General features: G+C 43.9%; 1 protein-coding gene across 1 annotated transcript in view; it reads left to right on the top strand.

The window, feature by feature from the left end:
- LOC101004980 (prostaglandin reductase 1) overlaps positions 1-24,141 on the top strand; it is a 33,104-nt gene extending 8,963 nt beyond the window's left edge. The window contains exons 5-10 of the mRNA XM_003911369.4: positions 912-1,079; positions 5,196-5,313; positions 8,189-8,344; positions 12,355-12,463; positions 16,845-16,963; positions 23,878-24,141. Of these exons, the coding sequence (XP_003911418.1) occupies positions 912-1,079; positions 5,196-5,313; positions 8,189-8,344; positions 12,355-12,463; positions 16,845-16,963; positions 23,878-23,988 (781 nt within the window). The 3' untranslated portion in view covers positions 23,989-24,141. The remainder of the gene's footprint in view (positions 1-911; positions 1,080-5,195; positions 5,314-8,188; positions 8,345-12,354; positions 12,464-16,844; positions 16,964-23,877) is intronic.
- Positions 24,142-27,016: the final 2,875 nt, after the last annotated feature.

Below are 27,016 nucleotides of genomic sequence, written 5' to 3'. Positions count from 1 at the left end.
TAGCCTGGCCAACATGGTGAAACCCCATCCCTACTAAAACGACAAAAATTAGCCTGGTGTGGTGGTAGGCGCCTATAATCCCAGCTACTCAGGAGGCTGAAGCAGGAGAATTGCCTGAACCCAGGAGGCGAAGGTTGCAGTGAGCCAAGATCACACCATTGCACTTCAGCCTGGGCGACAAGAGCAAGACTCCATCTTAAAAAAAAAAAAGTATATATATATATATATATAGAGAGAGAGAGAGAGAGAGAGAGACAGAGACAGAGACAGAGAGAGAGAGAGACCGGTGGGGGAGAGAGTGGAAAAGTAAAACCAGACAATGATTAAGGAATATCCACTGGATTTTGTGCTCAGGAGGTTCTTGCGACCTTAATGGAGTAGTAGGGGTAGAAGGCAGGTTGCAGTGGGTTAGCACATGAATGGAAAGTGAAGAAGTTGGGCTGAAAAAGGAAGATGAAGGAGCAAGGAGATAGGGGAGGGATAGGATTATAAGATGGCAGAGTTGAGCATACTTATATGTTGAGTGAAAGGGAGAGTAGAGAGGAAAATCTCAAAGATTCTGGAGAGTGGAAGGCCAAGGGAAAGAGAGCGACACCTGAAGAAGAGAAGGCTAGTGTCCAGGTCACCTTGAGCCAGAGGACAGAGGCTTCTTGCTTAAAAGGAAGAGAAGTGGGTGAGAACAACAGGCGGCCTCACTCATGAGCCACCAAGTGGCTGGGTAAGTTGGAGAGTTCTCTGATGATCCCTATGCCGCATGGCTAAGAATTAAGATGGAGAGGGGTGGTGGACTATCAGTTGTGGAATATCAACCTCAGTGCCCTTTTGTCAACACTAACCCCACAGCATCCTGACTTCCTTGAAAGGGAAGACATGTCCCATGCCTTAATGTCTTAATGTGCTTTATCTTTCAGAGTTGTGGAAAGTAAAAATGCAGACCTACCAAAAGGAACTATTGTACTGACTTCTCCAGGCTGGACAACACACTCCATTTCTGATGGGAAAGATCTGGAAAAGCTGCTGACAGAGTGGCCAGACACAATACCACTGTCTTTGGCTCTGGGGACAGTTGGCATGCCAGGGTGAGTTTCATGAATATATTCCATTTGTTTGAATGTCTGACACTCTGGTTTTCCAAAATGGTTTGTTCAGAACTTGGTCAACAGGAAGATCTTTGATGCACGATAGGCTCAGGGGCTGATTAGAGAAGATGGCAGGACTAAGCAGGAAGATCAACCTAAGTGTCCATCAATGGGTGAATGGAGAAAGAAAACATGGTCTATATACACAGTGGAATACTATTCAGCCTTAAAAAAAGAAGAAAATCTTGTCATTTGTGACACCATTGGAGGACTTTATGTTAAGGAAAATAAGCCAGGCACAGAAAGGCAAATACCACATTATTTCACTTAAATGTGGAATCTAAAAAAGTTGAACTCATAGAATTAGAGAGTAGAATGATGGTTACCAGGGGTCGGGAGGCTGAAGGGTTGGGGAGATGTTGGTCAAAGGATACAAAATTTCAGTTAGACCCACCATGCCTGGCATGAACAAATATTTTAGTAATTAATATTTGCTAAAATTAATACCTTCTTACATTCAATTAGTGGACACTAAACAATTGCAGCACTTTTTGTTCTTTCCTGCCTTCCCTGTATCCTCTACGGGTGAGAGCTCTTCCTCTTCCTTTGTTATCCCACCCATCCTTCCCTCTGCACTGTGAACGAGGTGTAGGGGAGGAGAGGTGAAGGCAGACACGAGGAAACTTTGGTTGTTGAGAAGGTAATTTGTAATATATTAGGAGATCCTGACTCCTGAAAAAGAAGGTGATTTATTCACTCATGTATATTTCTTATTCATCTGATCCAAGCCACTAAGGAGTGCATGTTAATGCACGTTTACTCTAAACAATCAACAGTGGTTCTCAGTGACTGAGCTGGGGAGTCATACATGCCCGTTTCTAAGAATCCTTTGGCAACACATCACCCTTTCAATGAGAATTCCTGTCATTATGAGTCACTGACCAATGGGATGGGTCTTCTTTGCTAATGCCAGAGTTTTCTGGGCCAGTTCACCTAACCCCAAAAGAGAAGCAGAGGTTATACTTTCTGATTGAGTTATTCCACCTGTGACAACCAGCATCCCCCTCTCCCAATATACCTTCTAGATATTTCCAGAGTAGGCTTTCAATTAGATATTCTGATCTAAGATACACAAAGCCTTTCCCAAACATTATCTCCTTTTAAAATAAAATGGAGGACGGGCACGGTGGCTCATGCCTGTAATCCCAGCACTTTCGGAAGCCGAGGCAGGCGGATCACGAGGTCAGGAGTTCGAGACCAGCCTGACCAACATGCAGAGACCAACATGTCTCTACTAAAAATACAAAAATTAGCCAGGCATGGTGGCATGTACCTGTAATCTCTGCTACTAAGGAGGCTGAGGCAGGAGAATCACTTGAACCCCGGAGGCGGAGATTGCAGTGGGCCAAGATTGCACCACTGCACTCCAGCCTGGGTGACAGAGCGAGATTCCATCTCAAAATATAATAAAAAAAAATTATAAATAAAATAAAATAAAATAAAGTAAAATGGAGATAAGATGAAGAAAGCCAAAAGTAAAGAAATTCTTGAGGGAAAATGAATGTTGTACTTTGGACTAAGAAGGACTTAATAGAATCAGTGGTTTGGAGAGCAAACACATGAATACATGTGCTCTTCCAACTTAATTGAAGGAAAAGATGCAAAACTTTGGGGGAATGTTAAATCTGTGGAGTCTGGACAGCTAAAAGACACCCTAGATTTCAAAGTTCAACTTCTCTTTTAATCTATATCAGAAGTGCTAGCATTCTTGAGAGTTGACCCATCCCAGCCAGGTATGGTGGCTCATGCTGGTAATTCCAGCACTTTGGGAGGCTGAGGCAGGAGGATCGTCTTAGGTAAGGAGTTGGAAACCAGCCTGGGCAACATAGTGAGACCTTGTCTTTACAAAATTTCAGAAATTGGCTGGGTGTGGTGGTATGTGCCTGTAGTCCCAGCTACTTGGGAGGTTGAGGTGGGAGGATCCATTGAGCCCTAGAGGTTTAGGCTGCAGTGAGCTGTGATTTCACCACTGCACTCCAGCCTGGGCAACAGCGCAAGACCCTGTCTCAAAAAAATTTTTTTTGTAAAGGGAGTAGTTGTGAATTGCTAGCATTCATAAGAATCACCTAGAGTCTTATTAACATTTGGATTATTTCTGAATCAGTGGGTCTAGGGTGAGGCCTGAGAATCTAAATGTTAAACATTTCAGCCGGGTACGGTGGCCTACACCAGTAATTCCAGCACTTTGGGAGGCACAGGCGGGCAGATCACAAGGTCAGGACTTCGAGACTAGCCTGGCTAACATGGTGAAACCCCGTCTCTACTAAAGACACAAAAAATTAGCTGAGCGTGATGGTACATGCCTGCAATCCCAGCTATTGGGGAAGCTGAGGCAGAAGAATCGTTTGAACCCGGAAGTCAGAGGTTGCAGTGAGGAGAGATCACGCCATTGCACTCCAGCCTGGGCAACAGGGCGAGACTCTGTCTAAAGAAAAAAAAAAACAAAAAACAATTCAGGTGATTCTGAGACACCTGGTGCTGCCCCGCCATTTTGAAAAACATTGTGTTAAGGGAGATATTTGGATTCTCAGAAAAAGTGCTGCCTGTGCCTGTGCCTCTCACTGCATTCTATTCAATGCCAACCTCTCATGGGCCCCAAATATAGTCAGAGGCTGTATAAGCTAACTAATGTCAACATGTAGTTGTTTTTTTTTTTTTTAATGCAGAAATAACTTTACATGAATTTGTCTGAAATTCTGCAAGTGCCTTAACAATCACTATAATGGGTCCGGATTTTATTGATTCAGATCCAGGGCTGCAAAAATATAGCTTAAACTTGTCCACTACTGAACTTCATTTCTATCTCAACCCCTCATTTTGGCTGGTGTAAAAAGAGAAAACCTCAGTTGAATTCAGTGATTTCTCACATCATTTCAAATATAAAACTCAGGATTTCTCTTTTCTTCTCCCTGGGGTTGCTGCAAAGCTCCAAGGATAATACAAGTTCAGTGTCAGTAGAAGAGGGACAACAACAACTTCTTGATCTCGATCTGTACTGGTCTTAAGCTGGTCTCCTGCTCAAAGTTACTTCCTTTCTTCCCACCCTTCCTTCCCCTTCCTTTTTTACACTTTGAAGGTTTTCTGAGGAATGAAATGGAAATACATATATACCATCAAATGATCAGCCTCTAAACAAACACAACCCCTAGGTACCCCAAATTCATATTTCCCTGAGAATTTGAACTCCTCAAAATTGCCACTGCCAAGGACATCATTGTGAAAGTAGAGGATGCTGAATACCGTCTTCCATGAAATTAGTGGGCACTAAACAATTCCAGCACTTCTGGGTGTTTCCTGCCTGCCTTGCACCCTCTACGGATGAAGGCTCTTCCTCTCCATTCTCCTCTGTTATCCATCATTCCCTCTGGACTGTGAGCCAGGTGTAGGGGAGAAGAGGTGAAGGGAGACACGAGGAAACTTTGGTGGTGAAGAAAGTCTTCAATCCTATCACCTTCCAAACTCACAATCCAAAGAGGTGTGGTGGTGTCTTCACCCAGTCCCCATCAGTACTGCCAGTGCTGCATCTTTGTATGTCCAGTAGCTGTTTTCCTGCAAGCCAACTTTCACATCTCACTTAGTAATACGGAGAAATTCTGGAAGGTCTTCCATACCACTTTGGAGCCATGGAAAGCTCCAGATGCTCCCTGTGACCCTCTCATGCCTAATATCACACATCGTAGCTATCTGTGGCTATGTCACCATGATAACATAGGGGCTTCTCCCATGAAGCTCATCATCTCCATAGAACTTATATGGGAATGATGCATAGCTCTCTCTTCTTGAATCCCCAAAGTTTGAGAAAGATGATCTATCTTTTGTCCCTGAAATTTGGCCAACTCTCCCTTCCCTCCCTAGTTCACATCATTTTTATTCCTATCTGAGAGTAGAGATGGAGGAAGTAAAGCAACAGTGACTGGCAATATTTATTTCCTGTATTTTTGTCTTTTACTCAGACCTATGGCACTGGGCCATTAAGAAGGCCTTCAAGATACATATAAATGAGTTATAGAGGAAAGAAACCACTCTATTCATATATCCTTAATTTTCTTCCTTTAGCCTGACTGCCTACTTTGGTCTACTTGAAATCTGTGGTGTGAAGGGTGGAGAAACAGTGATGGTTAGTGCAGCAGCTGGAGCTGTGGGCTCTGTTGTGGGGCAGATTGCAAAGCTCAAGGTAAGTGCCTTTCTCTAGTAACAAGCCTCTATTCTAAACCCACTGGGAATGCAACAGTGAACACAGCAGATCTTCCTTGGCCTCAGGGAATTTATAGTCCAGTGGTCTTCTTTAGAAGTTGGAGATTGAGAAATTGGAAGAATGGGGAAAACTAGACCAAAGATAAGCTGAACATTGTTATTTGATAACATTGCAGACAATCAAGTCAGAAATGGCCTCTGTCTAGAGTAGTGAGTTTATCAGCATTAATCATTTTCATATTTTCTACTGAACATTCTATCGCTACAGCTTAATCTTCTTTCTTCATGATTGTCCTTAGCAATAGAAGAAGGGACTTGAGATCAGTCAACTAAGAGTCATCACCCACGTGGCCCCACTGCAAAGGCTGTTGTACTAGAAAGAAATGGGCATTCAGCCCAGAGCAGTGGGGCCACGGCTTGGGAACTAACTCCTGGCAATACCTAGGACAAGGAAATATTGGCTCTAATTCAGGCAGATGTCTGCTCAAGGGATCCAATCTGATGGTGAGTGTATAGAGTAGGCGACAACTCAGACACAGCAGGGATTTATTACATAGTGGGAAGGCGATGCGGCTTGACTGATCCTTTGCCCAAAGCTGGGATGCAGGATTCAGGACCTAGGTCCTAGAGGACAAGTTAGATGGAGTACAGATGAGTACAGGGCTACAACCAATGGCCAGGGGTTTGGACTGGTCTCCAGTGCTAAAAGAGCTTGGAATACAAATATGAGGCTACCACAGAAGTTGTAGAATAATTTGTTTAAGTAAGTAAATAAATAGGAGTAGATATTAAATTTTATCAAATGCCATTGCAACATTTATCAGGTTCACGTTTCAGTGAATAAATTATATTAGTTTTCCAATGTCGAACCATTGTAACATTTCCAGAATAATCTTTACCTGTGTACGCTATATTATGGGCTTATACCTTTGGAATTGACTTAACAACATTTAAAATAGAATTTTTGCATCTATATTCACAAGTGAATTTGGTTTAAAGTTTACTTTTTGTTCTGGAATTTAGCTAAGCTTGGATTATGCTAAAATTACAAAATGAATCAGGATTATTTCTAAATATTCCAATTTCAAATATCCTATTAAAGCCATAAGGGGCTTTTATCCCGTAAGTTTGATAGAACCTGCGCTTAAACCTATTCCTTTATATTCAACCTTTGTGTCCATTTTATGTGTGTTTCTGTAAAACGCAGCTATTTGCATTTAATTCTTAACCCATCTGAAAGTCTCAGTGTTGTAATAGTTAAATTTAAGCCATTCATATTAATTATCATAACTGGAATGTTTGGTCATATTTATATTATCTTACTTTGTTTTTCATTTATTGGTTATTTCTTTCTGGGTTCAAGTGATTCTCCTGCCTCAGCCTCCCAAGTAGCTGGGATTACAGGCATGTGCCACCATACCTGGTTACTTTTGAATTTTTAGTAGAGACGGGGTTTCTCCATGTTGGTCAGGCTGGTCTCCAACCCCCGACCTCTGGTGATCCGCCCGCCTCAGCCTCCCAAAGTGCTAGGATTACAGGCATGAGCCACCGCGCCTGGCCCAGAGTCAGCTTTTAAGGGTGTTTGATTAAAAAAGAGGAAGAAAACCAGGTGACCGGATGTGGATCATAAGACAAAGGAAAGCTTCTCCTTTGAGTCATGCTTCAGGTTTGGATAACTGAGTTGTATCCTTCTCTGCAATAGTGGATAGAAAAGAAACAAGAAACAAGGAAAAAAGTATATTCCCTTTTGAACACACTAATTATGAGGGACCTATAGGACATCCAATTGTGAGGACATCTAGAGGTTGTTGGAAATACTGATTTGGAACTCAGGAGAGAAAAATGGGTTAGAATTAATAGATAGAATTAATAGATTAATTAATAATCTCCATAAAGGAGGTCTTAAGAGTACAAGAGATCATCCTATGATAGTGCATAGTCTTAGAAGGGAAAAGGACCAAGGATGGCTCTCTTCCAATAGTTTCTATGAGCCAATATAATCTATAGTCTCATCCTGAAAGTGCTTTTCAGAATGCTTCCTAGCTGCTCTGGGATTAGGAAGCGTCTAGTCTGGTGCTTTGGATTAAATCAAAGGGCCTGGTGCAGTGGCTCATGCCTGTAATCCCAGAACTTTAGGAGGCCGAGGCAGGAGGATCCCTTGAACCCAGGAGTTCAAGATCAGCCTGGGCAACATAGTGAGACCCTGTCTCTATGAAAATTTAAGACAATATAAGCCAGATGTAGTGGCATGCACCTGTAGTCCCAGCTACTCAGGAGGCTGAGGTGGGAGGATCACTTGAGCTTAAGAGGTCAAGGTTGTAGTGAGCCATGTTTGTGTCGCTGCATTCCAGCCCGGGCAACAGAGTGAGACCATGTCTCAAAAAAATATAAACATCTAAAAAATCAAGAAAAGATAAGGGGGCAGTTATCAGGAGGACCGTTTGTGATGTGGGAGTCACAGAGCTGAGACAAAATAATAGTCTGAAGAAGGACCGTACCAAGAGATGGCATACATGCATTGCAGGAAGAGAAGCCCAGAAACAAAGAACCAAGGAAGTCAAATGGATCGGTTGTTAAACCAGCTGGCGGAACTATGAACCAAATAAATGCAGAAGAGACCTGCTGGGTGGTCAGAAGCAAGCTGAAGCTGAGTTGTAGGATGGTCCAGGGCCGAATTTCACCTATGGGATCTTTTGGCCCATTATGGTATTCCTTATATATGTGGCTCAGCACCTAACAGAGTGTTCTTAGGGAGCCTAGGCGTGCTGGACCAGGAAAGTAGTGTTGGTCCATGGTCCATGCTTGTGGCTTATTCATGGTTTCCTTTTTTTATTTGTTTGTTTTTTTCTATTTAGGGCTGCAAAGTTGTTGCAGCAGCAGGGTCTGACAAAAAGGTTGCCTACCTTCAAAAGCTTGGATTTGATGTTGTCTTTAACTACAAGACAGTAGAGTCTTTGGAAGAAACCTTGAAGAAAGCCTCTCCTGATGGTTATGATTGTTATTTTGATAATGTAAGTACAAACTGGACTTAATATCTGATTTATTAATGGAGTATTATATAACACAGCTGTCTCCTACCCCTGAGCCATGGATGGTTAGTGGTCCATAGCCTATCAGGAACTGGGATGCACAGCAGGAGGTGAGGGGCAGGTGAGCAAGCAAAGCTTCATCTGTATTTACAGCCCCTCCCCCTCACTCCCATTACTGCCTGAGCTCCGCCTCCTGTCAGACCAGCGGCGGCATTAGATTCCCATAAGAGTGTAAACCCCATTGTGAACTATGCATGTGAGGGAACTAGGTTGTGCGTTCCTTATGGGGATCGCACTACTCAGGTGCCTGATGATGCCTGATGCCTGATGATCTGTCACTGTCTCCCATCATCCCCAGATGGGACTGTCTAGTTGCAGGAAAACTCACCCACTGATTCTATGTTATGGTGACTTGTATAATTATTTCATTATATATTACATTGTAATAAGAAGAGAAATAAAGTGCACAATAAACACAATGTACTTGAATCGTCCCCGAAATCGTCTGCCCAACAGTCGGTGGAAAAATTGTCTTCCAATGAAACTGGTTCCTGGTGCCAAAAAGGTTGAGGACCGCTGATACAAGGAAATACAGTCCTAGAGTTTGCATTTGGGATGCATGAACAAAGTATATATGCCTTTTTTAAAAAACAGCTTTATTGAGATATCATTCATCTACCATGTAATTCACTCATTTAACGTGTAGAAGTCAATGATTTTTACTATATTGGCAAAATCGCGCAACCAGTTTAAGAATATTTTCATCACCCCCCAAAAAAACGCTACTCATTAGCAGTCACTCTCCATTACCCACCCTCCTCCCCACTAAAAGTGGTCTCTTATGACTGGCTTCTTTCACTTAGCAAAATGTTTTCAAGTTTCATCCATATTGTAGAATTTATCAGTGCTTTATTCCCTTTTTTTGTTTTTTGAGACAGGGTCTCACTCTGTCACCCAGGCTGGAGTGCAGTGGTGTGATCATGGCTCACTACAGCCTCGACCTCCCTGGCTCAAGCAATCCTTCCACCTCAGCCTCCCAAGTAGCTGGGACTATAGGGCTGTGCCACCACACCCAACTAATTTATATATTTTAAGTAGAGATAGGGTTTCGCCATGTTGCCCAGGCTGGTCTGGAACTCCTGGGCTCAAGGGATCCTCCCACCTCAGCCTCTGAAAGTGCTGGGATTACAGGCGTGAGCCACCACACCCAGCCTGATGGGTATCAGCTTGTACTTTCTGGCTAGGATGTATAATGTTACTATGAAAATTCATGCAGAGGTTTTTGTGTGGATGTTTTCATTTCTTTTAAGTATATACCTAGGAGTAAAATTGCTGGGTCATATGATAACTTCATGTTTAACATTTTGAGGAGCTGTCAAACTGTTTTGCAAGGTGGCTACACTACTTTACATTACCACAAGCAGTGTATGAGGGTTCCAACTTCTCTACATACTCACCAACACTTGCTATTGTCTGTCTTTTTTATTATAACCATCCTAGTGGGTTCAAAGTGATATTTCATTGTGATTTGATTTTGACTTGCATTTCCCTATGGCTGACAATATTGAGGATCTTTCACTGTATGTATTTGGCATTTTTATATCTTCTTTGGAGAAATGTCAGGTCAAAATCTTTGCCCATTTTTCAGTTAGGTTATTTGTGAGGTTGTAAGAGTTTTGTTTTTGTGTTTGTTTGTTTTCGAGACAAAGATTTTTGCTCTGTCACCCAGGCTGGAGTGCAGTGGCGCGATCTTGGCTCACTGCAACCTCTGCCACCTGGGTTCAAGTGATTCTCCTGCCTCAGCCTCCTGAGTAGCTGGGATTACAGGCATGAGCCACCACACCCGGCTCATTTTTGTATTTTCAGTAGAGATGGAGTTTCGTCATGTTAGCCAGGCTGGTCTCGAACTCCTGACCTCGGGTGATCCACCTGCCTTGGCCTCCCAAAGCTCTGGGATTACAGGCATGAGCCACCACGTCTGGCCAAGAGTTCTGTACATCTTACAAGTCCCTTATTAGATTCAGTGGATTTTCATTATTCGCAATATTTATGTTCTATAAGGTCACCACCAAAGCTGAACCATTGCTTCTAGGGGAAATATGTACGTGTATGTACATATCTCACATAGACTATAATCTTAAATCCTTAAAACAACTCATCCCAGTTGCTTTTATTTTATGCAAGACAAAAGGAGGTTCAATTTTATTTTATGGTTTTATTTTATGAAAGACAAAAGGCCTGTGGCCACCCCACTAGCTAATACCCCCAGAGTTGGGATTCATACCCCATCCAACTCTTCCCAGAACCAGAGCCTCTTGAACTATGCTGCAGTGGCCTCATCCTCTGGTCTTCTCTGTGTAACAGTTGAAACAAGAAGGCAGAGCATGGCCTTATTCAGCCTCAGAGAATATCTGCATCTTTTTTTCTGCTCCATGTATGCCTGCAAGTGACCAGGGAAAGCTTAGTGAGTACTGATTTGAGGTTACAAATACAATTTTAGCAAGTAGTTCACAATATGCAAATATGAAATCCACTAATAATGAGGACCAACTCTGTATGGCTTGCAAATATTTTCTCCTATTCAGTGAATTGCCTTTAACCTTTTTTCTGTTTTTGTTTTTGCCCTTTGTTTGTTTGTTTGTTTGTTTTGAGACTAGGTCTCACTCTGTCTCCCAAGCTGGAGTGCAGTGTGTGATCACAGTTCACTGCAGCCTTGACCTCCCAGGTTCAAGCGATCCTCCTGCCTCAGCCTCCCAAGTAGCTGGGACCACAGATATGCACCATCATGCCCAGCTAATTTTTTATTTTATTTTATTTTATTTTTTTTGTAGAGGTGCAGTCTCACTATGTTGCCCAGGCTGGCTTTCACTTTCTTGATGGTATTCTTTGAAGCATGAAAAGTTTTAAATTTTGATGAGGCCCAATTAATCTATTTTTCTTTTGTTCCTTGAGCTTTTGGCGTCATGCCTAAGAAGGCTTTTCCTTTCTCAGAGCCATGAAGATTTATTTCTGTGTTTTCTTCTAAGAGTTTTATAGTTTTAGCTCCTATATTCAGGTCTACCAGGCATTTGAAGTTAATTTTTGTGTGTAGTATAAGGAAGAGGCCCAACTGCGTTATTTTCCATGTGGAAATCCAGTTGTTGGGCACCGTTTGTTGAAAGGACTATTTTTCCTCTATTGAACTGCTTTAGTACTTCTGTAAAAAAACCAATTGATCATAAATGTGAGGGTTCATTTTTGGACTCGTGATTCAGTTACATTGATCTATATTGCTATTCTCACCCTATCTTAATTAAATTAGCTTTGTATTAAGTTTTGAAATTGAAAAATGCCAGTTTTCCAGCTTTGTTCTTTATACACCTTTTGAGTATTTTTACATACCTTTAAATTATAAGACAATGACGTTATTGGACTGATCAGAGAACCTCAATATATAATAAAGTAAAATGTATAAGTTATAAAAGGTATGGTCTTAGAGTCAAATGAAAATGCCTGTTTATTTATTTTTTGTTTTTTTCTTGAGATGGAGTCTTGCTCTGTTGCCCAGGCTGGAGTACAGTAGTGCGATCTCAGCTCACTGCAACCTCTGCCTCCCGGGTTCAAGCAATTCTCCTGCCTCAGCCTCCCAAGTAGCTGGGATTAAGGGCAGCCCGCAACCATGCCCTTCTAATTTTTTGTATCTTCAGTAGAGACAGGGTTTTACCATATTGGCCAGGCTGGTCTTGAACTCCTGACCTCAGGTGATCCACCCACCTCAGCCTCCCAAAGTGTTGGGATTACAGGTGTGAGCCACCACGCCTGGCCGAAAATGCCTGTTTCTAATGTCTTTTTCTCATTGCAACCTTCTGCACAGTTGGGCTCATTCAATCAGTTTTGTTGCTGCTAAAACGAGTATTGTAAAATAATGATTCTGACTCAATGATTTTCCTGAATCTCTAATATTTAGACGATTTAACGTTTTGTCTTTGGTTTTGTATTTCCTGTCTGTTTAGGTAGGTGGAGAGTTTTCAAACACTGTTATCAGCCAGATGAAGAAATTTGGAAGGATTGCCATATGTGGAGCCATCTCTACATATAACAGAACCGGCCCACTTCCCCCAGGTAATGAGCACATGCACACGATCCCACATGTCACAAGGCTGGACAAGGAGAAAATTCACAGATATGCCATAGGCCAGTGACTCTGAAATTATTAGAAAGATTTTCATATATTCTTTTTTCTTTTAAGATACAGTCTCACTTTGAGAGAGCTCAGGAGTTTGAGAGCATCCTGGGCAACATGGCAAAACGCCATCTCTACAAAAAAATACAAAAATAAGCCGGGTGTGGTGGTGTGCACCTGTAGTCCCAGCTACTCAAGAGGCTGAAGTGGCAGGATTGCTTGAGCCTGGGAGGCTGGGGCTGCAGTGAGCTGTGTTCGTGCCACTGCACCCCGGCCTGGCTGACAAAGTGATAGCCTGTCTCAAAATAATAATAACAACAACAATTTCATGTATTTTGTGCTAAATCAGCTTATATTTGATTTTTATATAGAGAAATAGCAGGATCCACAAATATAGAAGAAACAGTTATTAAAAGTTTTAGTTTTTACCTATCATTTAATGCAAAGTTGTAAAAAGACAGTGATGATTTGATTTAGAAACAGAACACCTTGGTCTGGCTGGTAAAATATTCAGGTTCCTCTGGATATCAGAGACATTGCTGGAGGTGTGAGAGGAATAAAGGGTGACTTGCTGTGGGTGAAGGGAAGGGCAGGTTGCCATGTCCTTCAGAAATCTTGGGCAGTGCTTCTTGGAGCAGTAGGGCACCTTGGCCTCAGCAGGCTGACAATTGCCACTAAACAGGAAGGCAGCAGCAGCTTCCCTCCATTCCTCGAGTGTCCTTGTTTTATTTCTCTGGTGCCCTGCCATGTACTCCATTCCCCACTCCCTACTCTCTTATGCTGAAACCACGCCCCTCCCACGCCACACTCTGAGGTCCAAACGCAGTATCAACCGGAGAACCATATTCGTTAAATCCCTGTCCTGTGAGATGCCTTGTACAGGCCTCTCGTTTTACAGGTGGGGAGATGAATGGCCGAGAGGACCAGAGACTCTTTAACTCCTATTTGCAACAGACTCAAAACAAAGACCAGTCTTCTAAGCGCCTTATTTAGAGTCTGTTTCTGCTACAATGATCCTGTGCTATTAAGAGAGATCACAAATTACCTGTGATCCCCCCAAAAAAGGAGAAAGAAGGAAAAAAGGAATGTTCCAGACTCTAATGAGGATCCAGGCAACCATAAATCAATTGGTTATTTATTCTATGATGAGCTTGACTAAAGGGAATGAAACCTTATAGCCCCGCTAGTTAACCGTCCCACAACCGTATGGAGATGGGGGCTACAAAGGAAGGGGCTGTCAAAGGGCAACTTGTAGACTCCCTCTTAGGTTGTGAAAAATGAAAACCATTACCAGAAGGTAACTCCAGATTTACTTGGCAATCTTACTGTTAGGGACTTTTTTCCCCCTGTAATTTTCTAACTGGTGCTAAGCTGGAATCATGGAAAACTGTCTGCCTGCCAACTGAGCGAAGCTGCAGGAGGCCTTTTCTTAACCACAGTCCAATTAGGAAGAGCCAGCTATTTTGGATACAGTAACTCGACCTAGTCTTTTTAGCAATTAGTCTTTGGAAGCTCAGCTGCTCAGACAGCACTTTGAGATGTCAGCTGGCCTTGTCCATTCCATTTTAATCAGATGGAATTCTGCCCTGCCACAGATTCCCAGAAATTCTAACATATTCCAGTGTTAGGATAGCTGAGAGGCAAGCAATGATTTCCTCTATGTTTAATGCCACATTTGCTTTTTTGCTCTCAGTAAGAAAACAAAAACCGACATTCTCATCAACACGCACAAACCCAGAAACAGCATTTCACTTTCATTTTGCTTTTTCGTTTATTGGTTTGTTTGTTTTGAGACAAGGTCTCACTCTGTTTCCCAGACTGGAGTTTTTGTTTGTTTTTTGAGACAAGGTCTCCCTTTGTTACCCAGCCTGGAGTGCAGTGGCACAAACATGACTCACAGCAGCCTCCACCTCCCAGGCTCAAGTGATCCTCTCATCTCAGCCTCCCAAGTAGCTGAGACTACAGACATGTGCCACCATACCTGGATAATTGTTTTTTGTTTTGTTTTGAAACAGAGTCTCACTCTGTCGCCCAGGCTGGAGTGCAATGGCGCGATCTCAGCTCACTACAACCTCCACCTCCTGGGTTCAAGCGATTCTCCTGCCTCAGCCTTCTGACTAGCTGGGATTACAGGCACACATCACCATGCCTGAATAATTTTTTGTGTTTTTAGTAGAGACAGGGTTTCACCACGTTAGCCAGGATGGTCTTGATCTCCTGACCTCTTGATCCACTCCCTTAGGTCTCCCTAAGTGCTGGAATTACAGGCGTGAGCCACCGCTCCTGGCCAATTGTTATTTTTGTTAGAAGCGATGAGGTCTTTCTGTGTTGCCCAAGCTGGTCTTGAACACCCGAGCTCAAGTGATCCTCCCACCTTGCCTCCCAAAGTGCTGGTGTTAAAGGCATGAGCCACCATGCCCAGCCCACTTTCATTTAAGATGGGGAAGTGAGAGTTCCAATCGCTCACTCATAAAGAATAGTTGACGTGGGTCTTCTGAAGAAACACTCTGTCTCATTCTCTTGCATTAGTTTCTTTTGGTTCAGGACAAAGCTTCATATTTCCAACTGCTAATGTTACTTTCCTCAAAGTAGTGAGTGGGAACTTTAGGCTGAGTGGTGCCAGTGGTCAAAGATGCTGAAGCTAGATTCCACCACTCGTCTTAGCACCGCTGGCTCTGACATTCCCTAGGCATCTTCGCCTGACTTCCTGAACTTGAAAGCCTATGCTCAGGTGTAATTCTCTCAGTTCCTAGTCAATTAGGACACTTGGGAAAATCAACCAGGCAACCAAAAAACTTTTTCTTCCTCACACACAGAAGGGGAGTACCTTCTTTACAGGCTGCAGGAGAGCTGTGTGCTATTTCTGGGGTGCTGGTTCTCAAAGTGTGGGCCAAGGACCAGCAGTATCACCATCTCCTGGGAGCTTATTAGAAATACCAATTCTTAGCCAGGTGCAGTGGCTCATGCCTGTAATCCCAATACTTTGGGAGGCCGAGGCAGGAGGATCGCTTGTCCCAGGAGTTTCAAACCAGGTCAATAGAGTGAGACCTCATCTCTGACCAAAACAAACAAACAAACAAAAAACCTAAAAAATTTCTTTTTTTTCTTTTTCAAACTGAGTCTCGCTCCGTCACCCAGGCTAGAGTGCAGTGGTACAATCTCAGCTCACTGCAGTCCCCTCCCAGCTACAAGCGATTCTCCTGCCTCAGCCTCCTGAGTCGCTGGGATTACAGGCATGTGCCACCACGCCCAGCTAATTTTTGTATTTTAGTAGAGACACAGTTTCATCATGTTGGCCAGGCTGGTCTCAAACTCCTGACCTCAAGTGATCTGCCTGCCTTGGCCTCCCAAAATGCTGGATTATAGGCATGAGCCATGCACCCGACCCCACACACTTATTCTTAGAGGTCTGGAGGTTAAAAGTAAAGTGGGTTGGCAGGGCTGCATTCCTTCTGAAGACGCAGGAGGAGAATCTGTTTCCTTGCCTTTTCAAGCTTCTAGCGGCTGCCTGTATTTCTCGGCATGTGGCCCCTTCCTCTGTCTTCAAAGCCAGTGGCATAGGATCTTCCTCCTCCTCCTCTCTCTCATCTCTGCTTCTATCACCCCATATTCCGTTCCTGACTATAACTTTCCTGTGTCCCTCATTCCCTTACGAAGACCTTTGCTATTATATTGGGTCCATCTTTATAGTGGAGAATAATCTTCCCATCTCAAGGTTCTTTTTTTATTTTTATTTTTCTGAGGCAGAGTCTCATACAGTCACCCAGCCTGGGTGACTTGGCTCACAATCTTGGCTCACTGCAACCTCCACCTCTCAGGTTCAAGCAGTTCTCCTGCCTTAGCCTCCCAAGTAGCTGGTATTATTGGCACCCACCACCGTGCCCGGATTTTTTTATTTTTTTTATTTTTTTTTTAATTTTTAGTAGAGATGGGGGTTTCACTATGTTGGCCAGGCTGGTCTCAAACTCCTAACCTTGTGGATCTGCCCGCCTTGGCCTCCTAAAGTGCTGGGATTACAGGCGTGAGCCACCGCGTCCCCCCTAAGGTTCTTAATCATATCTGCAAAGTCCTTTTTACCATGTAAGGTCACAGGTTCTGGGGTTTTTGGATATGAACATCTTTGGAGCCATTATTCTGCCTGCTGCAGAGTTCATGTTGATGGGCCAGCAGTCCCGTGGATCACAAAGGAGTGAGGAAACAGAAGGAGAGAAGCACCAGGAAACTCCAAGCACCAAGTGTAGTGACAGTGACCTGTACTACTTGTTTCACTGCAACCACCTCCCTGGATCCTGCCACCCAAATGTGCCCTTCTCTTCACAGGTCCACCCCCAGAGATTGTTATCTTTCAGGAGCTTCACATACAAGGCTTTGTCGTCTACCGCTGGCAAGGAGATGTCCGCCAAAAAGCTCTGAAGGACTTGCTGAAATGGGTCTCAGAGGTAAGGAGCTCCGGACCCACCCCTTCCAATTGTACACTAGGTTCCATTCCCTTTTGCCTCTCAAGGCTTTTGTTCCAGCAATTCTTCCCTCTCTCTGCCGCATCATCAGTTTTTCCCTATTGGGTCCTTGTACTTAGAATATAAATATTCTTACTTTTCCCATCTTTGAAAGGAAAACAAAACAACCTTCTCTAAAGTTCATTTCCACTGCAAATGCAGGTCCATTTCCCTTCTCTCCCTTTTATAACAAAATACCCAGAAGTGCTGTTTACACTCACTGTCTGCCGTTCCTCTCTTTCCATTCTTCCTGAAACCCACAATCAGGCTTTTCAGACTCTTACTCTGTTGCCCAGGCTGGAGTGCAGTGGTGCAATCTCAGCTCACTGCAACCTCTGCCTCCGGGGTTCCAGCAATTCTCATGCCTCAGCCTCCCGAGTAGCTGGGACTACACGTGTGTACCACCACGCCCAGCTAACTTTTTGTATTTTTAGTAGAGACAGGTTTTCGTCATGTTGGCCAGGCTGGTCTCAAGTGATGTGCCCTCCTCAGCCTACCAAAGTGCTGGGATTACAGATGTGAGCCACCACACCTGGCCAAAATTAACTTTTGTCAAGGTCACAGGGGACCCTTACATAGTGAAGTCCACTGGTTGATTCTTAGCCTCACTTGGCTATGGGAAATATTTAACAGTGATCATTCTCTCCTTGATATGCTTTCTTCCCTTGGCATCCCTTAACTCTTGGTTTTCCTCACTGATTGGTCCTCCTCAGACTCCTGCTCGCTTTTCTGTTCTCCAAATTAATATTAGAGTGCCCCAGGTCATGGTCATTGGGCCTTTTCTCTTGTCTATCCACACTCGAGCTGTCCCTTAGTTAGCTCATCTGGGCTCAGTATGCTGGGAGCTCCCAGTTCTATCTCCAGCCTGAGTCTCCCCTTAACTCTAGATTAGTATGTCCACCTGGATGCCTGATACACATCTCTGACATAACATCTTGTAAACTAAATATGTTTTGATCTTTCCTGCTCAACATGCTCCATATTCAGACTTTACTATCTCAGTTATAATAATTCTATACTTCTAATTTCTCAATCCAAAAACCTTGGAGTCATCTTTGATGTCTTTCTCTCGTACCCATGTCTAATCTCTAAGGAGATTCTGGTGGTTCTATCTTCAAAATATATACAGAATCTGAACACTTCTCCCACCTCGTTGCTACCACCCTGGTCCAGGCCCATGCCGTCTAGCCTGGATGTTTGTAGTGTATCGGGGGAACCCGCCCCCAATATTTCCACATAGGTTCTTTCTATTTTTCATAAGTGTCGGCTGGCTGAGAATTAAAGAGAAAGAGTACAAAGAGAGGAATTTTACAGCTGGGCCGCTGGGACAAAGAGAGGAATTTTACAGCTGGGCCACTGGGGGTGACATCACTTATGGGTAGGACTGTGATGCCCACCTGAGCTGCAAAACCAGCAAGTTTTTATTAAGGATTTTAAAAGGGGAGGGGGTGTACGAACAGGGAGTAGGTCACAAAGATCATATGCTTCAAAGGGCAAAAGGCAGAAGAAAGATCACATGCTTCTGAGTATACAGGACAAGGACAAAATCAGAACTACTGATAAGGGTCTATGTTCAGCTGTGCATGTGTTGTTTTGATATCATCTTAAACAACAGAAAACAGGGTTCAACAGCAGAGAACCGGTCTGACCACAAATTTACCAGGGTGGATTTTTTTCCCCACCCTAATAAGCCTGAGAGTACTGCAGGAGACCAGGGTGTATTTCAGTCCTTCTCTCAACTGCATAAGACAGACACTCCCGGAGCGGCTGCTTATAGACCTCCAACCAGTAATGCATTCCTTCCCCAGGGTATTAATTATTAATATTCCTTGCTAGGAAAACAATTTAGCGATATCTTCCCTACTCGCACGTCCGTTTATAGGCTCTCTGCAAGAACAAAAGTATGGCTCTCTTTTGCCCAACCCCGCAGGCAGTCAGACCTTATGGTTGTCTTCCCTTGTTCCCTGAAAATCACTGTTACTCTGTTCTTTTTCAAGGTGCACTGGTTTCATATTGTTGAAACACACATGTTTTACAATCAATTTCTACAGTTAATACAATTATCACAGTGGTCCTGAGGTGATGTACATTCTCAGCTTACAAAGATAACAGGATTAAGAGATTAAATTGAGACAGGCATAAGAAATTATAAAAGTATTAATTTGGGAACTGATAAATGTCCATATTAAAATGAAATGTTTACAATTTATGTTCCTCTGCCACGGCTCCAGTCGGATCCTCCGTTTCGGGTCCCTGACTTCCCACAGCAGTAGTGGACTCTATCTGGACTCCCATCTTCGCACCCCTATAGACAATTCCCAATGTGGTGGCCATAGCGATCTGTTAAGGCATGAATCAAATCCTGCCGTTCTTATGATCTAAACCATGCAAAGCTCTGCATTTCACTTAGCGTAAACCAAAGTGTGAATATTCAGCAAGCTTACACAAAATCTGACCCCTGATATCTCTCTGATTTCATTTCTTAGTATTCACTGCCTTGTTTACTTCTCCCAGTCTCCTCCACCACTCCACCGCTCTGTAACTGCTTGCTTAACTCTCTCACATCCTGCAAGTCTTTGCTAAAAAGTACCTTCTGGACCAGCATGGTGGCTCACACCTATAAACCCAACATTTTGGGAGGCCAAAGCAAGCGGATCATAAGGCAAAGAGATCGAGACCATCCTGACCAACATGGTGAAACCCCGTCTCTACTAAAAATACACAAATTAGCCGGGCGTGGTGGCATGCACCTATAGTCCCAGCTACTCGGGAGGCTGAGGCAGGAGAATCACTTGAACCTGGGAGGCGGAGGTTGCAGTGAGTCGAGATTGTGCCACTGCACTCCAGCCCAGTGACAGAGCGCAACTCTGTCTCAAAAACAAAAAGACAAACAACAAAAAAGGGAGTGCCTTCTGGGTGAGGCAACTTTTTAAATGACCCTATTATAAGTTGCATTCCCACTTCATTCTTGATCCTCCATATCCCACAGCCCCTGTTTTTTTGGGTTTTTTTTTTTTTGAGACGGGGTCTCACTCAGACACCCAGACTGGAGTGCAGTGGCACGATCATGGCTCACTGCAGCCTTCACCCAGGCTCAGGTGATTCTCCCACCTCAACCTCCTGAGTAGCTGGGACAACAGTCATGTGCCACCACACCTGACTAATTTTTTTGTATTTTTCATAGAGATGGGCTTTCACCATGTTGCCCAGGCTCCTATCCTACTTTTATCCATAGCAATTAATCATCTTTTACATAATATATACTATAATTCACTTATTCATTTATATTTATTGCCCATCTCCCTTCTTGAGGATGTAACCTCCATGAAGACAGCATGTCCATACATTTTGCTTTCTGGTGTATCTCCAGCGCCCAGAAGAGTAGATGAAGCGATGTAGGCACTGGATAAATATTGCTGAATAAATGAATGTTAGAGGGGAGCATACATGTACCATGGCTCTTCCAGGTCCAAAGTAGCAAAGAAGACAATCCGCTAGTCCTGTGCTATGATAATTTTCAAACCTTACACCATGTAAAGTTTTAGTCAACAGAAATCTGAACAATCAAGTTGCATTATTTTAGTTTTACAGGGGAAAAATGATACCGTACTTCCTAATCCCTGGCCAGTGATCATTTCCCAATTCAAAGGAATAGATTGCTCCTCCGGCAGCCACTGGAGCTTGGCGCTCTTCCCAGTCTAGCACTTGGAGTGCCGGGCTGGGCTCTCTCCAGGGAGCTGCAAAAAGCTGAATCTAGGTTGTCCCGGTTGGTGAAATCTAATAGAGCCCATCCGTGATCACAGTTGACAACAGGAAACCACTGTGCTGGTGTCCCCAATGCTTCCCTCTAACAAAGTGAAGCTGATCATAGTTAGTTGTGTTTTTTTTTTTTTTTTTTTTTTGAGATGGAGTCTCACTCTGTTGCCCAGGCTGGAGTGCAGTGGCGCGATCTTGGCTCACTGCAACCTCTACTTCCTGGGTTCGAGTGATTCTCCCGCCTCAGCCTCCAGAGTAGCCTGGATTACAGGCGCCTGCCACCACTCCCGGCTAACTTTTTGTATTTTTCGTAGAGACGGGGTTTCACCACGTTGGCCAGGCTCATCTCAAACTCCTGACCTCAAGTGATTCTCCTGCCCGGCCTCCCAAAGTGCTGGAATTACATGCGTGAGCCACGGCGCCCGGCCCTAGTTGGGTTTTAAGTTGTGAGTTGGCCTAATTTCTTTCTCATCCTCCCTTTTTAATCTCATTCCCTATTTTTTAAAATTCACTTTTTATTTTAGAAAAGTTTTAGGCTGGGTGTGGTGGCTCATACCTATAATCCCAGCACTTTGGGAGGGTGAGGAAGGAGGATTGCTTGAGCCCAGGAGTTTGAGACCAGCCCTGGCAACATAATGAGACCCTACAAAAAACAAAAAGTAAAAAAATCAGCTGGGTGCAGTGGTGCACACCTGTAGTCCCAGCTACTCGGTAGGCTGAGGTGGGAGGATCTGCAGAGTCCAAGAGTTCTAGGGCTACAGTGAACTCTGAATGCGCCACTGTCCTCCAGCCTTAGCAATAGAGCAAGACCCTGTCTCAAAAACAAAAATAAAAATAGAAGTTTTAGATTTATAGGAAAATTGGGAAGATAGTACAGAGAGCTCCCATATACCCTGCATCCTATACCCTAATTTCCCCTATTATTAACATTTTCCATTAGTATTTGTATTAGTTTGCTAGGTCTGCCAAAATAAAGCGCCACAGACTGGGTGGCTTACACAACAAATTTATTTTCTCACAGTTTTGGAGGCTAGAAGTCCAAGATCAAGGTGTCAGCAGGGTTGTTTCTTTAGAGGCCTTTCTTGTTTCGACTTGTAGATGGCTTCCTTTTCCCCGCATCTTCACGTGGCCTTCTCTCTGTGTGTCTGTGTCCTAACCTCCTTCTGAGCACACCTGTCATATTGACTAAGGCCCACCTGTATGTCCTCGTTTTACCTTAACTACCTTTTTTTTTTTTTTTGAAATGGAGTTTCACCCTTGTTGCCCAGGCTGGGGTGCCATGGTGCGATCTCTTCGCTGCAACCTCCGCCTCCCAGGTTCAAGCAATTCTCCTGCCTGAGCCTCCCGACTAGCTGGGACTACAGGGATGTGCCACCACGCCTGGCTAATTTTCGTATTTTTAGTAGATACGGGTTTCGCCATGTTGGCCAGGCTGGTCTCGAACTCCTGACCTCAGGTGATCCACCTGCCTCGGCCTCCCAAAGTGCTGGGATTACAGACGTGCACCACTGCACCCGGCCTCTTAATTACCTTTTCTTAAAGCCCTATCTCCAAATACAGTCCCATTGTCAGGCACTGGTGATTATGACTTAAAGGTATGGATTTGGATTGGGGGCAAACAATTCAGTCCATAACAGTAATCGTTCTCTATGTTTAACCTGTGAACTGGATTCTACCTTTCCACGCTCTCCAGATTCCTTTCTTCTTCAAGAACAAGAATGAATTGGGGCTTTCAAGTCAAAAGTTCCAATCTTAGCCAGGAGCGGTGGCTCACGCCTGTAATCCTAGCACTTTGGGAGGCTGAGGTGAGCGGATCACTTGAGCCTAGGCGTTTGATACCAACCTGGGTGAACCTAGCAAGACCTGTCTCTACAAAAACTAAAAAAGTTAGCTGGGCATGGTGGCACATCCCTGTAGTCCCACCTACTCAGGAGGCTGAGGCGGAAGGATCACTGGAGCCCAGGAGGTTGAGACTGCAGTGAGCTATGATTGTGCCACTGCACTCAAACCTGGGTGACAGAGTGAGACCCTGTCTCACAATAATAATAATAATAAAAGTTTAAATCTCAGTTTCCCTACTTTGTAATTGACTGACTTCAAGCAAATAATCTTGTCTCTAAATCCATACAGAGCGCTAAGCCATCACTGGAATGCATTAGGGAAAAGCTTGTACCAGGTAACTCAGGTCTCTATATAAGACCCCTTCAAAAAATCTGAAAATGGAAATTAGTTCCCATTAGTAGGCTGTGCCTTGTAGTAGAAAGAGAAATGAAGAACCTTCCTCACTACCATGCACCCTTCCTTCCCACACTCCCAGAAAAAGGTTAAACACATGTTGAAAGAACCTTAGCTTAAAGGGGAGGCAGATTTTTAGACTGTCCTGCTATTTATATTTCCTGAATAGGACCTCCCTCTTCAGGGGCCAGAGGTAATGAAGGGTGCTCCTTTCGCTGTCTATTTCTACCTCCTCTGAGATCATTGTGTTATTAAACTTTACTGTGCAGCTTAATTAGAGGTTGCTTAATCGTGCTGGGCATAGTGGCTCACGCCTGTAATCCCAGCACTTCGGGAGGCCGAGGCAGGCGGATCACGAGGTCAGGAGATCGAGATCATCCTGGCTAACACGGAGAAGCCCCGTCTCTACTAAAAATACAAAACAATTAGCCGGGCATGGTGGCAAGCGCCTGTAGTCCCAGGTACTCGGGAGGCTGAGGCAAGAGAATGGTGTGAACCCAGGAGGCAGAGCTTGCAATGAGCCAAGATCGCGGCACTGCACTCCAGCCTGGGTGATAGAGCAAGACTCCATCTCAAAAAAAAAAAGAAAAGAAAAAGAAATTGCTTAATCGCTGCCTTATGACACTTCACACTATGATCTGACACCTATTATTAAGTTCTTCTTAGGTGTACTTTGTAATCTTTTACACGTACTGTGTAAGTGGATCTTGCCCCCACTTGACTTCAGGTTCATGGAGGACAGGACCTCCATCTCTTATTTTCAAGGTTTCCAATGATGTACCTGATACATTTGTTGCTAGGATGAGAACAGTATATCATTGAGAATATTAACTTAAGTTTTGGAATTTGTTATTGCTTTGATACAGGGTAAAATCCAGGACAAGGAATATATCATCGAAGGATTTGAAAACATGCCAGCTGCATTTATGGGAATGCTGAAAGGAGATAATTTGGGGAAAACAATAGTGAAAGTATGAAAAAAAGGATACATGGAATCTGGAGGCCATTTAAATGATTACTTAATTTGTTTTTCACCATTTAGCAACAATGTATACTACCTTAAATGTCTAAGAAACAGTACTTGTAATGAGTTTGATCTACTTAATAAAATACATTTAAGTGGTATGTAATTAGTGATGGAGGATGGAAGTTTCACCGTCAACAACAACCAGTCACCTCTCTGTTCACTACAGCTTCTTCTGAGTTGTGGTAGAAAATAATGGCTTTGAAGTGTGAAAGTTTTCCAAACACTGCATGTTTTCATTCATAAGTGGGAGCTGAACGATGAGAACACATGGACACAGGGAGGGGAACAACACACATCTGGGCCTGTGGAAGCGTGGGTGGGGGAGGGAGAGCATCAGGATAAATAGCTAATGCATGTGGTGATGGGTTGATAGGTGCAGCAAACCACCATGGCACACGTTTACCTATGTAACAAGCCTGCACGTCCCACACAATTATCCCGGAACCTAAAATTAAATTAAATTAAATTTTAAAACAGTTAGCCAGGCGTGGTGGCTCATGCCTGTAATTCCAGCACTTTGGGAGGCTGAGGTGGGCGGATCACGAGCTCAGGAGTTCAAGACCAGCCTGACCAACATGGTGAAACACCATCTCTACTAAAAATACAAAAATTAGCTGGGCGTGGTGGCACACGCCTGTAATCCCAGCCTCTTGGGAGGCTGAGACAGGAGACTCACTTGAACCTGCGAGGCGGAAGCTACAGTGAGCCAAGAGTGTACCACTTTACTGCAGCCTGGATGACAGAGTGAGACTCCATCTCAAAAAAAAAAAAAAAAAAAAAAAAAAAAAAAAAAAAAAAAATTGACTGCTTCTGTGACCTTAGACTTCTGATTTTTCATCTTTAAAGTGAGAATAATAACATCTGTTTCATATACATGTTATACATTTATTTAAAACACCACCATGGGCTGGGCATGTTGGCTCACACCTGTAATCCCAGCACTTTTGGAGGCGGAGGCTGATGAATCACCCAAGGTCAGGAGTTCAAGACCAGCCTGGCCAACATGGTGAGACCCTGTCTCTATTAAAAATACAAAAATTAGCTGGGCATGGTAACAGGTGCCTGTAATCCCAGCTACTCAGGAGGCTGAGGCAGGAGAATCGCTTGAACCCAGGAGACAGAAGTTGTGGAGAGCTGATATCGTGCCATTGCACTCCAGCCTGGGCAACAAGAGCAAAACACTGTCTCAGAAAAAAACAAAACTAAACTAAACTAAAAACACCAGCGTAATGCCTGGCATGTATTAGGAAAGTGTTAGCTACCTCCCTGCCGATATCAGTGATTTTGAAGTCTTAAGATTACCACCCCTATTGCTTGTGATCATGCCAGAAGAAATAATCATTGCAGGTGTACAAGGGTCTTACAGCCAGTCCATACTGGTCCTCTACAGATGAGTCTAATTATACAACAGATCAAAGAAGGAATCTGTCATTCACAAGAGCTGCACAAAAGATAACACATGGGAATGTCTATACATCTACAAAAATGTGCACGATTTATATGAAGAAAAATTTAAAACATTACTGAGGGGCCAAGCATGGTGGCTCACACCTGTAATCTCAGCTGTTTGGGAGGCCAAGGTGAGAAGATCATTTGAGTCCAGGAGTTTGAGACCAGACTGAACAAGATCCCGTATCTGCAAAAAATTTTAAAATTAGCTGGGTGCAGTGGTATGTGCCTCTAGTCCCAGCTACTTGGGAGGCTGAGGCAGGAGCATCACTTGAGACCAGGAGTCCGAGGTTGCAGTGAGCTGTGACTGTACCACTGCACTCCAGCATGGGCAGCAGAGTAAGACCCTGTGTCCAAAAAAAATTAAAAACGAAACAACAATGAAAGCAACACTACTGATGAACGTGAAAGAAGACTTGAACATATAGAAAGGTACCATGCTCTTGGACAGGAAGAGTCAATATCTTTTTTTTTTTTTTTTTGAGATGGAGTCTCACTCTGTCGCCCACGCTGGAGTGCAGTGGTGTGATCTCCAGTCACTGCAACCTCTGCCACCCAGGTTCAAGCGATTCTCCTGCCTCAGCCTCCTGAGTAGCTGGGATTACAGGCATGAGCCACCACGCCTGGCTAATTTTTTGCATTTTTAGTGGAGACGGGGTTTCACCATGTTGGTCAGGCTGGTCTTGAACTCCCGACCTTGTGATCTGCCCACCTCAGCTTCCCAAAGTACTTGGATTACAGGTGTGAGCCACTGCACACAGTCCTTTTTTTTTTTTCTTTTTCTTTTGAGACGGTCTCTCTTTCTGTCTCCCAGGCTGAAGTGCAGTGGCACGATCTCCGCTCACTGCCACCTCTGCCTCCTGGGTTCAAGTGATTCTCCTGCCTCAGCCTCCCAAGTAGCTGGGATTACAGGCGCCTACCATCATGCCCAGCTAATTTTTTTATTTTTTATTTTTTTTATTTTTTTAGGTGAAATCTCACTCTGTCACCCAGGCTGGAGTGCAGTGGCCCGATCTCAGCTCACTGCAACCTCTGCCTCCCAGGTTCACGCCATTCTCCTGCCTCAGCCTCCAGAGTAGACGGGACTACAGGCACCCGCCACCATGGCCAGCTAATGTTTTGTATTTTTAGTAGAGACGGGGTTTCACCGTGTTAGCCAGGATAGTCTTGATCTCCTGACTTCATGAACCACCTGCCTCGGCCTCCCAAAATGCTGGGACTGCAGGCGTGAGCCACCGCGCCCAGCCTAATGTTTGTATTTTTAGTAGTGATGGGGTTTCGCCATGTTGGCCAGGCTGATCTCGACCTCCTGACCTCAGGTGATCCACCCACCTCGGCCTCCGGAAGTGCTGGGATGAGGCACTTTGGGAGGCATGAGCCACCGTGCCCGGCCAGAAGATTCAATATCAGTCAGGAAGATGTCAATTCTATTGATCAATTCTGCCATCATAGAGATAAGGGGTTAAATAAATTATAGTGCAATGAAACAACGGGGAAAAGAGTGTCTGTACAAAAACTCTGGAAAGATG

This window comes from Papio anubis, chromosome 13, assembly GCF_008728515.1.
Source record: "Papio anubis isolate 15944 chromosome 13, Panubis1.0, whole genome shotgun sequence".
NCBI lineage: Eukaryota > Metazoa > Chordata > Mammalia > Primates > Cercopithecidae > Papio > Papio anubis.
This window is presented reverse-complemented; position numbering and strand designations above follow the sequence as displayed.